This window comes from Triticum urartu, chromosome 2A (assembly GCF_056163025.1).
Source record: "Triticum urartu cultivar PI428250 chromosome 2A, HENAU_Tu73, whole genome shotgun sequence".
In the NCBI taxonomy this organism is placed as follows: domain Eukaryota; kingdom Viridiplantae; phylum Streptophyta; class Magnoliopsida; order Poales; family Poaceae; genus Triticum; species Triticum urartu.
The window spans coordinates 739309492-739321355 of NC_141874.1; the positions used below are offsets into that span (position 1 = coordinate 739309492).

General features: G+C 44.2%; 3 protein-coding genes across 6 annotated transcripts; 1 reads left to right on the forward strand and 2 right to left on the reverse strand.

Moving 5' to 3' along the window:
• Positions 1-301: 301 nt before the first annotated feature.
• On the reverse strand, positions 302-2577 carry LOC125540234 (large ribosomal subunit protein uL14mz). Its single transcript, XM_048703812.2, has 4 exons — positions 2406-2577; positions 2186-2250; positions 1453-1556; positions 302-934 (listed from the first exon to the last, which is right to left on the reverse strand). Exons 2-4 carry the CDS (start codon positions 2217-2219, stop codon positions 560-562), a joined length of 513 nt encoding a protein of 170 aa, XP_048559769.2. The 5' UTR covers positions 2220-2250; positions 2406-2577; the 3' UTR covers positions 302-559.
• Positions 2578-2678: 101 nt separating this feature from the next.
• LOC125540232 (SEC-C motif-containing protein / OTU-like cysteine protease family protein) lies at positions 2679-6949 on the forward strand. Of its 3 annotated transcripts, none has more exons than XM_048703808.2 (12): positions 2679-2884; positions 2989-3095; positions 3191-3266; positions 3431-3580; positions 3761-3825; positions 3921-4005; positions 4148-4297; positions 4406-4546; positions 4654-4771; positions 5819-5958; positions 6068-6165; positions 6426-6949. In XM_048703808.2, the coding sequence occupies exons 1-12, from the start codon at positions 2816-2818 to the stop codon at positions 6559-6561; spliced, it is 1335 nt and encodes a 444-aa protein (XP_048559765.2). In that variant the 5' UTR covers positions 2679-2815; the 3' UTR covers positions 6562-6949. The 3 variants fall into 3 exon arrangements, with proteins under 3 accessions (XP_048559765.2, XP_048559766.2, XP_048559767.2); XM_048703809.2 differs by having other exon boundaries at positions 5837-5958; XM_048703810.2 differs by having other exon boundaries at positions 2703-2884; positions 3184-3266.
• Positions 6950-7776: 827 nt separating this feature from the next.
• LOC125540233 (calreticulin) lies at positions 7777-11660 on the reverse strand. Of its 2 annotated transcripts, XM_048703811.2 has the most exons (14): positions 11453-11660; positions 10656-10763; positions 10359-10551; positions 10022-10280; positions 9885-9941; positions 9599-9646; positions 9429-9515; positions 9285-9342; positions 9103-9170; positions 8927-9022; positions 8787-8834; positions 8284-8322; positions 8125-8196; positions 7777-8023 (listed from the first exon to the last, which is right to left on the reverse strand). In XM_048703811.2, exons 1-14 carry the CDS (start codon positions 11553-11555, stop codon positions 8012-8014), a joined length of 1248 nt encoding a protein of 415 aa, XP_048559768.1. In that variant the 5' UTR covers positions 11556-11660; the 3' UTR covers positions 7777-8011. The 2 variants fall into 2 exon arrangements, with proteins under 2 accessions (XP_048559768.1, XP_087401450.1); XM_087545324.1 differs by having other exon boundaries at positions 8927-9170.
• Positions 11661-11864: the final 204 nt, after the last annotated feature.

Consider the following 11864-nt stretch of genomic DNA (forward strand, 5'->3'; position numbering starts at 1 on the left):
TACAGTACATCCTCTCTTCTTTTTGGAATAGATATTATTGCAAACTACAAATGGCCAAAGCAAAGATGGAAATGTAAGGATTGCTAAAAGGAAAATTTGGGAAAAAGAACCCATTGTATGGGAAATACTTCAAGAAGTTATGCGGGGACATCCTGTACTGTTAAATAGAGCACCTACTCTGCATAGATTAGGCATACAGGCCTACACTAACAGCAAGACAACCAAAACATCCCATGAACAACCTTGGAGATGCCCATTTCATTCTGCGGAACTAACAGGGATATAAAATGAAGCAGATAGATATCTCAAACTACGTTCTTTTAGATGAACATAGTTGAACATAAGGATATAATGTGGAGACCAAGTACACATATCCTTGTCTGGTTTGTCAACAGCTCACTATGATTCCATCAGAGAACAGAGATTATTGGCAAATAGAAATAACCAAAGCAAAGGTAGAATAGAGTAGCAATAGAGAACCAAAACATCTCAGGTACAATCCTAGAGATGTCCATTTTCGCGGAACTAACAGCTAGATACAGGTAAACAGATAGAAATCTCAAACTATGTGCTCAGCCAGTGCCAGGATCTTGAGATGCTTCTTCTTCCTGAGCTCATGGGGGACGGGACCAAAGACGCGGGTGCCAATCAGCTCACCCTTGTTGTTCACGATGACGATCGCATTGTCGTCGAACTGGACCTCGCTACCGTCGCTGCGCCCCTTCTTCATGGCGGCACGGACGACCACCCCGTAGACCACGTCTCCTTTCTTGACCTTGCCACGAGGCTGCGCTTCCTTGACAGAACCGATGATCATGTCCCCGAGCCTCGCTCCTTTCTTCCCCCTAAGGGACTGTATGCACATAACCCGCTTGGCCCCCGAGTTGTCCACCACCTTGAGGTTTGTTCTCATCTGGATGAAAGTTCTAATTTGCTGAAACCAGAACAAGAACGCATGTTACCACCACTCTCTACTTGGAAAACATCTGTGACTAGATAAACAAGCACCTCAAGAAAATTATGCATTACTTCACTTCGAGCAATTACCCTGTTAGTTTTGCATCATTTCGAACTCTTACATTATGGCCCTCTTCCAGTTTACAAAAACAGAGCAAAGAAAAATGCTTAGAGAATGCCGCATGAAGAAAAGCCCAAAGAATGGAGTTCAGCAGGTCATAGGAATCTAGCGTATAACCCAATTGTAGACAATTAAGGCAACCAAAGAAAATCCCCAGATCTTGGCAGCAATAGTAACACAAGTTATTCAACGATTTAACAAACTTCCTAGCTAATACCGGATCATCGATATCATTGGAGCAATAGAAGATATACAAAATGTATGGAACTTTTGAGTGCTCATGACAAAGAGGTACCACATGACTTAAAACAGGCCAATGTTGGTTCTTATTACTGACAAATCAAGCATTTGTAGTTTGAAGGAAGCAGCAATACCTGGCAGACAGCATCAGAACGAGATGGTCCTGTCACCGTTTCAATAGACGAGGTAGTGCCCCCGTACAGATTGTTTCCAAGGCTTCCCATCATAGCACGCCCAACTACATAGACCAAGAAAAGTATTTGCATCATGTTATTTTGCTAAGCATCACAGGACAAAAGCAACTTGTCACATTTCAAAGGAATCCAGAGAGAAGATTCAACTAGAGATACGGGCTTCCCTGATACTCCCGCCTGATCATTTTTCTTAGAGTGAGGACACCAGTCATTTTCTTATAGAGAGTTGTTTAAGCATTCAAGTTATAGAGTTAACCATAATCACCACATATGACATCCCTATAAGCATTTAAGTTATAGTTGTTTAATCTTCTTTTTAGGCAATACACAAAGTATGAAGTTTGGAGTGGCTAAGGCTCGAGTAGCAGAGCATTCAGGCAAAGGTTTAACTTGTACTCATGATTTTTCTCCAAGGTTTTAACATAGCATGTTCTTCTCGCCCCAATGCCGCCAATCACAGATTGCATGTTAGCAATTTTGATCTTTGCAAAGATTGGTGAAACCGATAACACAAAAACATGACACGCGGCGAAGATGCGTGTTCGGTCGAATTCCATATTAACCGACTCTTGCCTGCTACAATACCAAGTAACTGCTACGAATGACAAGTTCGGACTGACTAAGGTGGTTCAAGTAGCAAGACTTTGAAAAGAAGGCTCAGAAGTTTCGGTACCTGACGAACACTTGGACCTGAGGAATGCTGCCATTTCGTGCCACCCTGGCCTCTCCTACGCTTTCCTGCAGAAGAAAATGGCTCAAATTTTACAGCAACACCACCACGGATTCATGCGCGTAGCATCAGGGCCGGCGGAATCAAATCTGGCGCAGAAATCTTGGCGCGTAGAAAGGAACCGAAACGAACGGCGAGCCAGGCAGAGCTAGGGCTTCCTTACAACAAAAGGGCTCAGGCAACCGGATGGATCTCCGCTCCGCGCTGCTCCAGTAGAAGGGAGCGGGGGAGGAGGACGGCGCCGACGAGGAAGGAGAGCTCGAGCTGGCCGCTCCGGTGGGAGGAGGAGGAGGGTGGGGTTTCTGCCGGCGGCGCGCGACCTAATCCCACGGCCCATGGCAGACATGATCTGGGTGAAATGGTAGCCCGGCCCAGCCCAACACGTCAGGCCTCTGTAAACACTTCGGGTCTTCCTCGGCCAATATTTAAGCCCATGAGGCGGCCCGGGCTGATCTTTTCCCCCTCCGATCTCCTCTCTCTGTCGTCTCCGGCGGACTTCAGTAGCCCCCACCTCCCGCCGGCCGCCGCACCCGCCGATTCCTCTCCGTGCAGGCTCCACGCAAGCGGCCCTCCATGGCCCAGGGCAAGAAGAAGGCGGCGGCGGCGTCCAAGCCCCGCAAGCCGAAGCAGCGGGACGCAGCGGTAACGTACCACGCCCCGATCGACCGATGCGTGGCTTCCGACTTCTTGACCGATTTCCCGGGGCCGGAGGACTCAGGCCGCCTTTGGTTCTTTTTGCTCCGCAGGAGAAGAAGATGGGGAAGAAGGCCGACATGTCGGAGTTCAGGGCGCAGCTGGGCTCCTTCGGGCTCAAGATAGTCGAGGTCACCGCCGACGGCAACTGCTTCTTCAGGTTTTCTTCAGATTCTCTTTCATCTTGAGGAAAGATGGCTTCAGGTTTAGGCCTGCTGTCCTTTGAGTTATATGACTACTCATCGTAGTCTGCAGGGCGATGGGCGACCAGCTGGAGGGCGACGAGGGGCAGCACATGAAGTACCGGGAGATGGTTGCGCACTACATCGTGGTATATATGCAGTCAGACGACTCTTTGTGTGTACTGTAGCAAGTTACTACTTCCAAATTGCAATGTCAGTTAGGATTTCATGGTGGGGTAATTAGGCGTGATGCTGAATACTGTGCACAGGGCTATGACACTTTGTGATGATCCTTGTTGTGTCCAACTTGTAGGAACACCGCGAGGAGTTTGAGCCCTTCATCGAGGACGATGTGCCGTTCGATCACTACTGTGACTCCATGATGAAGGATGGGACTTGGGCCGGCAATATGGAGTTGCAGGCGGGATCTCTTGTCACGGGAAGAAACATCTGCATCCACATGGTAATTTTCAGTGCAAGATTGCCTTTCTGATCACTATGATTTATACAATATAAGATTTTACAGTTTGTATAAGATTGGTGTGCTACCTTTATGCCCTTTGATACTCTTCAATGGATGATAGTTTTATATCCGTAATATAACTTTTGATTAACACCTGTATCATTACTGTTTGTTTTACAGCTTAACTCACCGCGGTGGTACATAAACAACTTTTCTGGTCGTGAAGCTAGCAATATGGTTCACTTGTAAGTTAAGATATTATGTGATTATGTAACTAAACTGTTATTATTGCTCGTAGTGGGCATAGTTCTCATGTACCATCTAATTTGTTTGAATGCAGATCTTATCATCACGGTGAGCACTACAATAGTGTCAGGCTTACTGAAGATCCATGCCAAGGTCCTGCAATGCCAGTTGTTATCAAGGTCTTCTACTGCAAAAATTGTTAACAGTTCTGTTCTATTCTGCTCTGTTCTGGGAGAACAATGGACTACTGTTGTCTTTGGGGACACTGACTATGCGTTTACTTACTGTGGTCGATTTATGTTTTTTATTATTCAATTGCAGACAGATTCCAATGTAGCCAGCACGAGCAACAATGCTCAAACGAAAGCGAAAGACTCGAAGAAATCTTCAAACAGATCAGCCTATGATGATACATCAGTTAAAATGGTCATGGCCGGAACTGGCTGTTCTAATGTTGCTGCTGTTCAACATGTATGGATTGCATGATTAACTTTGAATATTGCACTGCATGTGTGCACTTGATTTACGTTGATTGTTAACAGTCATTATCTTTGGATGGCATTAATAATTCTTTTGCAGGTTTTGGGTGAAATGGATGGCGACATCGATTCTGCTATTGAGTACATGATAGCCGAGCGACATGCGGCGGCCTATGATGATACATCGGTTAAACTGGTCATGGCTGGCACTGGATGTTCTAGTGTTGCTGCAGTTGAACATGTATGAATTTTATGATTAATTGCCATTATTGCATTGCATTTCTGCACTTGCTTTCTGTGATTGTTAGCAATCATTATCTTTGGACGTCATTAGTAATTGTCTTGCAGGTTTTGGGTCAATTGGATGGCGATGTTGATTCTGCTATTGCGTACATGATAGCCGAGCGATTTGCAATGAGTTCTGATAATGTGGATGGAGATCCTTATATGGACTATGCGGGAAATGGTAAGCCTTGAACTACTCTGAAGTACTAATAAATATGGCCTCTGTCTTCACAACAGTTTTACATCGTAATGCCACTATCTAACCCATTTGGGATCTTGATCTGGATCACCATATTGGACTTGGGGTGGCTTCTAGTGATTGATATCCCCATCTTTTCCAAAGACTTAGAACTCATAAATTTTCCTATAAAAAATCACTATTTTGGTTACAAATGCAGTTTTTAGAGTGAAGTCCTGTTCCAGTGTTCTTAGCTTTTTGCTGGAAAAAAAATCCAGTGTTCTTAGTCCAGTTCACTTAATGTTGTGTCAGCATTTCTTATTCACACCTGAAATTTCCAAAGGTTTTAATACTGTGGATGATTTGTAAGTACTAGGTAGTAAGCTGATTGGTGCTATCACAATCTAGATGTTCTGGGTGTGTGCTTCACGTAACCATCTGCTGCTTATTATGAAGAAAACACTCCTTTTCTAGAATAATTGTGAACACAATACTGTCAAAAGATAGTTGGGAATGCTCAATCATTCATGGGTTTTTGCCAAAGTATAGGCTACTTTGCTGTTCTGCATGCCTTTTTCATATGTTAGTTAACATTCATATAATTGGTAGATCTGTACTAAGAGTTGTATGTGATAACCAGAAATGTTGCACTATAGACTTGGGTAAAAATTGCTATTTTTTGGTGAATTGCTGGTTGTTGTGAAGACAACTTCTGGCAAGGTAATAGATGTTTAGGTGATATCTGAGAAGGGCTGTTGTTGTGTAGACCTTGAATAAATACTTACGAAAGTGAACGTCAACACTTTTAGCTTCTATCTGAGTTACCATCCTTGTTCAACTAAGGTTTGGTTCTCTAAATTGATTTCAAACTGTTAAGGAAAGAATATATTTTACCAAGTAAATAGTAAGATGAAGGAAAATTCAGTACACTAGGTACAATAGTATCAGGTCTCCAGAAATCTCGCATGTAGGAATTGTAGGATTTATTCTTTTATCGCATTGGGATGTTCTGACTCGTTCGTTTACTGTGCATATTTCCTGGATGATCAGAGTTTGTATATTCCGTAGGAGATGAGCTTAAGCTTAGCACATCCCAGAACGAGGACCAAATGGTTGAACACAAGGAAGAAGAAAGTTGTTCTAGTAAAGATGAAGCGGTTCAGAAATCCAAAAATCCACATGCTAAGAAGGTAACTACCATGTGAACATCTCTTGACTAATGTTCCCAATGTTAAACTGCCTCACATTCTTCCACTATGTTTAATAATAATGAGAGTTACCCCTTGTGCTTTTATACAGGAAAACTCAAAAACGAAGGAGTGCTCTTGTGGATCTGCAAAGAAGCACAAGGCTTCTTGTAGTTTAGCCACGGCTGTACCGTCAAGAGAACCTCCAAAGTATGACTTCTGAATGTTCCCATTCTCTCTTGGTCTTTTTACTGCTTGTGAGCTTCTTTTCTGTTTCTTCCATGGCAAACATTCTCTTTTTTTTTAGATAGGCAAACATTCTTCTGATAATTTCGTGTAGAAAAGAAAAACATCACCAGTTTCCTTGCACGCTGCATGTCTGCTTTTTCTTTGTACAATGTTGAATTGAGAGAGTAAATAAAGTATAAAAACACTGATAATGCTCGCCTCTGTTTGCTTGACGCCATCAGGAACAAAGGCGGTGGCCAAGGGAAGGGCCAGAAAGGGAAGGCGAAGCAAAAGAAGAAAGAACAAGTCCAGGCAGCACCCGTCAAGGAACGCAAGTCTGCATTACCTGTGCCAGACCTAGGGGCCCTGTGCATATGAACACTCATTGATGTCCAGCACACTCCATTGAGAGGTTTCGAAGAGGCGCATGTGCTCGCCTTGCCATGGCTGAACCGCGAGGCGTGGACCAACGGGGTTGCGATGATTCCTCTCGCTCGACCGGTATCATTGAGCGAATGCCAGCCATTGCTGACTGACAGTTTGCTCTTGTGATGCTAGATCCTAGCAGTAGGATGTATAGGGGCGACGATGATGTCTGCTAATGGGAGGCGCATTCACATGGGTACATTATATACGACACTGATTTCCATTGGTGAAACCTCAGTTGTGATCAGTGAGTATGAATTATCGTCATTGTGATTAGGTTGTGATCAATGCTGTCCTGATGCGGACGAAAGAGGCATAAATAGTCCTTTGATCTTCGGAAGTGTTGCTCTAATCCCAAGCACAAATGCACAAACAGTAACTTCCACACAAAAAAAGGGTCAAAGATAAAAAAAATAAAAACAATCCTAATATTTTTGTGGGTGTTCAACAAATATTCTGACATTTCTAGGTGACTTTAGTTTTTACAGGATGTTTGAACATATGTTGATGTCCATCCAAAAAATCATATTTTAAAAATTGTGTAGTATTTTATTGAATTTTACATGATGTTAGAAATTATTGCATTTTGTTTAGATATCAATCCAAAGGAAATTATGCGGAAGCTTTGCAAAATTATTATGAAGCTACGCGACTAGAAATCGATCCCTATGGCTCGAGTGTTCTTGACTTCGTGGCAAGCTTCCATTAACTTACATTTGCTCCGAATTATCACTTGATGCTCTACAGCAAAATTTGCATCATCAAGTGCTATTTTTACATCTACTAGAGCAAATCTGGAGTACAAATATTTGCATCTACATCATCTATTAGAGATATAAATCTTGCAAGAAACAGTATCATTTATTAATGACTTGGCTCGGTTGCTCCTGGTTATCGCCACTATTAGAGATATAAATCTTGCAAGACACGGTGTAATTTATCAATGACTAGACTCGGTTGCTCCTGGCAATATTTCGCTGAAGCGTAGTGTGTCCCAGTGAGAAATGTGGAACATCAATCAGGTTTGCTACTTATCATCGTCGTGGGGTGCATCTACATAGTGCAAAACAGACTCTCAAGTCTGAACATGATGCTAGACCGCAACACAGCATTAGACCAAGCACCATCTTGACGTTTCGGTCATAGCATGTACGTAGTACCAAAGGATGAAGACTAGTGCAAGATTTTTTATTTTTTGCTCGTTTAACGACTATAAAGTTCCCTTCCGGTAAAAATTGGACTACAAAAGCGCTACAAAGACCCCACGGTGATGTTGTTCTTCTACACACAGTAACTTGTCAAGTTTCTGATCACAAAAAGGGGAACATCATAATGAGAGACAACTAATAAATCATGGCACCAGCGCGAAGGCAGGCGGCCTCCTCTCATCCTCACCATCCATCTAGAGCTCATCCTGCAAAAGCAAATTGCAAGGCAAGGTGGGTGAGGAAACAAGAACAGGAGAACAAATTATAAAACCGAAAACGCATGAACAAAAGGAAGGGAGCAACTTACATGCTTCTCGTCATCAGACTCGACATCAGACCCAGCCTTGTCATCCTTGTCCTCATCATCGGCATCCTCATCCTGTCAACAAAGACCAGATAAGTTTAGGTCTAGCTAATCAAGAATGTTCTGAGAGGTAATAACATTAGGATTCAGGCCAAAGCTTACATCCAAGTCATCATCGTCCTCACCAGCCTTGGAAGCATCCTGGTAACAAACAGGTAATATTGACAATCAATAACGAGCTCACTCACACCAAACAGTACAAGTCTAATAGTAGCAATAACAACAATTTAGGAGAAAGAGTTCCAGTAACCAAAGAGAAGACGTGCTGCTATTCATAGGCACAACACAACAGACATATACCAGAAACAGATGATATCAATTAGACTTCTGGTCATACTATGGTTGCATTTATTGAAGTGGGGGATATATGTAGGACTAATGGTAGTGACAGGACAGGACCTAAATCTGTTCAGATTTAATTTAGCTTCCGCTGGACGGGCAGGAAATTATGAAATAAAGCAGCCATGAAAGAGGGAGAGAACGTAAAATGGCATGCACACTAACACAAAGATTGATAAACAGGAACATAACAAAGCTAATCATACTGAAGCTGATACCCATGCAGCAATTAACTAGGCAAACATTAATACTGCCAGGGAATTTACCTCCTCTTCCTTCTTCTTTTCAGCCGCGTCAAAAGCAGCCTTCTCAGCCTGCAAGTTGCAAGATTCAGCACCATTAGTACATATTGGATCAACAATCAAATGATAAGGTGATAGATGATGCTAGGTAAAATGCACCATACCTCCTTATGCTTGGCCCAGGTCTCTTCAGCAAATGTCTTGGCCAAGGCAGCATCGTCAGTGATGAGAATGTTGTCAAACAAAGTTCCTGACTTAACCTGCAGACATAAGAAAAGGCATGACTATTTGTTCCGTCTTCCTGACAGAATTGACGAGTTACTTGGCAATCAGAACAGACCTGCCACAGCTCAATTCCGATGTACTTCAGGCTGTCGAAAGCATAGATGTAAGGATCATCCTTGAAGTCTGTGAAGCACAATAAAGATGTCAGAGCATGAGTCATATAATTCACTACCCAAAACATTTCATAATCAGAAGTTAAATCCTAGATACTAGGTCCGGTTCCAGGTAAAAATATACCTGGGTTGGCAATCATAGGTGCCTTCCATTTGCCCTGGTAGTTAGGGTTCTTGATTTTCTGGCATATGAAACAAAATTTATTAGACATCAAAATACGCATTGCTGATTAAAGTGTTTCTGAATTGACAGAAAAAACAGGCATACCTTTTGCTTCCATGGGCCCTTGTACTCTGGGTTGGGGATGGTTGGGGCAGTCCATTCACCATCTTCCTCATCATCCCAATCTTCAGGCTGCAATAATCACAGCAAGGAATGTTAAAACACATTGGTGTACATCATATGACATACAATGACATATCAAGCTACGCATGTACCTTCTTAGCATCAGGATCGGTGACTTCCTTGGGAATGTCATCGTAGCCCTGAAAATAACCAACCATGAGTCATATACTCAAATATTGCATAAAAACAAGATATGGTGATCATTTCTAACCGCACTGTGCGAGGCGCCAAAAAAGGAGCAATTCTACTAGAGAATGCAAATAAATTTATAGCTAACTGAGAAGTGGCAAGTGGCTTTAATACAAAGCGCTAGTTCTGATCACATCATTATTCATCAATTCATGCGGGTATCAACATTGTAGAAACAAAGAAATCTACCTCTGGCTTGACGTCCTCGGGATCAGGAATGTACTCCTTGTCATCCCAGTCCTCTGGCTGCAATCACAAAACACGTCAGCCTATGGATATCGAAAAAAGAGCAAGCAACAAAATTACAAGCAAACTCCACAATTTACCTTCTTAGCTTCTGGGTCCTTGATTTCCTTGGGAGGAAGAATATCCCAGTGCTCGTAGATGCTTCCAGTTTGCTTCTCTTCATTGTCAATGAGAATGCTGTATGTGGCATCAGGGCGGATGATCAAAGTGTACACATGCGACAGCTGATCGGTCTCGCAAGGCACGTCCTTCTTGATCAAATGGTTCTTGCCATCCTTAGTAAGGATAGTGTGAACCTTCTTGGTGCTGTACCCACAGATATCTGGTCCAAACATAATGCTGTAGCACAAAAGTACAAGTTCAGTAAATTAAGCAGAGAGCAGGCACATCAGCACAAGAACAGAAGAGAACAGCTACCTGTATGGTGTGTCGCCACCGAATTTCTTCTGGTCAACATCACCTCCAAGCAACTTGACATAACCACCACCGCAGTCAAGCTTCTGCTCATGCTTCACCGTGAACTGCAGCACAAGTGTCTTGTCCTTGTTGCTGAACTCAGGGTACTCCGCCGAGATGGCGTAGAACCTGTAGTCCTCTGAGGTTTGGATACCTACATCGAGAATCAAGAATCAAGGCTTCATCAGTAAACCGCAAGAAAGAAAATCTCTAGTCAAGTTTTCCTGAAAGAGGTGGAGAGAAGTTTGGGTAATTCACCTTTGTCCTCAGCATCTCCATGCCATTTTCCAGATGTGTGGTTCCATTCACCAGCCATGTTCTCATCCTTCTTCCACTCAGACTTGACCCACCGGCTTTCCCAACCATCTGATCAGACAACAAAGTTCCACTTAGAACGGCCCAAAATAGCAGATATACAGTAAACATTACTCAAACCAGTAGGGTAAATTTAAGGTAAGATTTAACTGCCCAGGTTCTGTAGAGTGCTGACATGGGTTGACAGAACAATGCCGTTTCTAGTATGTCCTATTTATAGATCCGAAAAACTGTATATGGAACAGGCATGATCTATCATGACAGGTAGCGAGTGACAACACTCGAACTGAAACGACGTGATTGCCATAAAGCGTTGATCAACACTAAATGCGCATGTAACACTAGGGCACACAGAGTTCACAGATGGGAGCACGAAGAAGAACGAGCCATGAATCTAGATTGGCTTTGTTTCGCCGGTACTAAAACCCACGAAGCCATGCATCAGCCAGGCTACGAGATCATGTGTCGCCACATTAACGTCATGGAAGAAGACATCAGCTTAACCTAGCGTCAGATTCAGATCCTCTAGATCACAGCAGCGACCAGCCAAAAATGGAGAACGAAGCGCAAACTCGCACACAATTCAACATGAAGCAGACAGCTGTAGATCCCTAACAGCCCGCAGCAAGGACCGAAATGCGGCCAAGCCCCACAGATTACGGATCGGAACCTACTAACGCCAGCAGCTCAACTACCACTAGACAGCACTACTCGAGATCGGATCGGACGGGGAGGTTCACCTTCGAACTTCTCCTGGAAGAAGACGTCGGCGGAGACCGCGGCGACGGAGGCGAGCGCGAGCAGGGCGAGGGCGGCGCAGGAGGGCCCACGGCGGATCGCCATCTCGGGCGGCGGCGGCAGTCGAGACGAGAGCTCGTGGAAGCCTTTTCCCCGATCCGATCGGAACCCCTTCCCTCCCCTATCGGTTTCGCCGGGGCGCTGCTTAATAGGGGCCCTGAGGCTGACGCGCGGGTGCCACGCTGGCGCCGCTGGCCTGCGGCCACTGGCCAATGGCGGGCGCCGGCTCGGGGCGCGAGCCAGTGGGGGCGCGCCACGCGGACGTTTCGACGTGTTTGGGGCGCTCGGGACGTGGAGAGGCGCCTACCGGCCCAGCCCGAGGTTTTTTCGGGGGGTTTGGCCGGCCATTTTGGC

Coding starts and splice junctions, on each gene's coding strand:
- LOC125540234 (XM_048703812.2), bottom strand. CDS start 2,219: ATGGCAGCATTCCTCAGGTCCAAGTGTTCGTCAG. Junction 1,557..2,185: donor CAGGTCCAAGTGTTCGTCAG/GTACCGAAACTT, acceptor TGGTCTATGTAG/TTGGGCGTGCTATGATGGGA. Junction 935..1,452: donor GTTCTGATGCTGTCTGCCAG/GTATTGCTGCTT, acceptor TTCTGGTTTCAG/CAAATTAGAACTTTCATCCA.
- LOC125540232 (XM_048703808.2), top strand. CDS start 2,816: ATGGCCCAGGGCAAGAAGAAGGCGGCGGCGGCGTCCAAGCCCCGCAAG. Junction 4,006..4,147: donor CAATGCCAGTTGTTATCAAG/GTCTTCTACTGC, acceptor ATTCAATTGCAG/ACAGATTCCAATGTAGCCAG. Junction 5,959..6,067: donor AAAATCCACATGCTAAGAAG/GTAACTACCATG, acceptor GCTTTTATACAG/GAAAACTCAAAAACGAAGGA.
- LOC125540233 (XM_087545324.1), bottom strand. CDS start 11,555: ATGGCGATCCGCCGTGGGCCCTCCTGCGCCGCCCTCGCCCTGCTCGCG. Junction 9,942..10,021: donor AGGACCCAGAAGCTAAGAAG/GTAAATTGTGGA, acceptor TTGTGATTGCAG/CCAGAGGACTGGGATGACAA. Junction 8,197..8,283: donor AGGACGATGATGACTTGGAT/GTAAGCTTTGGC, acceptor CTTTGTTGACAG/GATGAGGATGCCGATGATGA.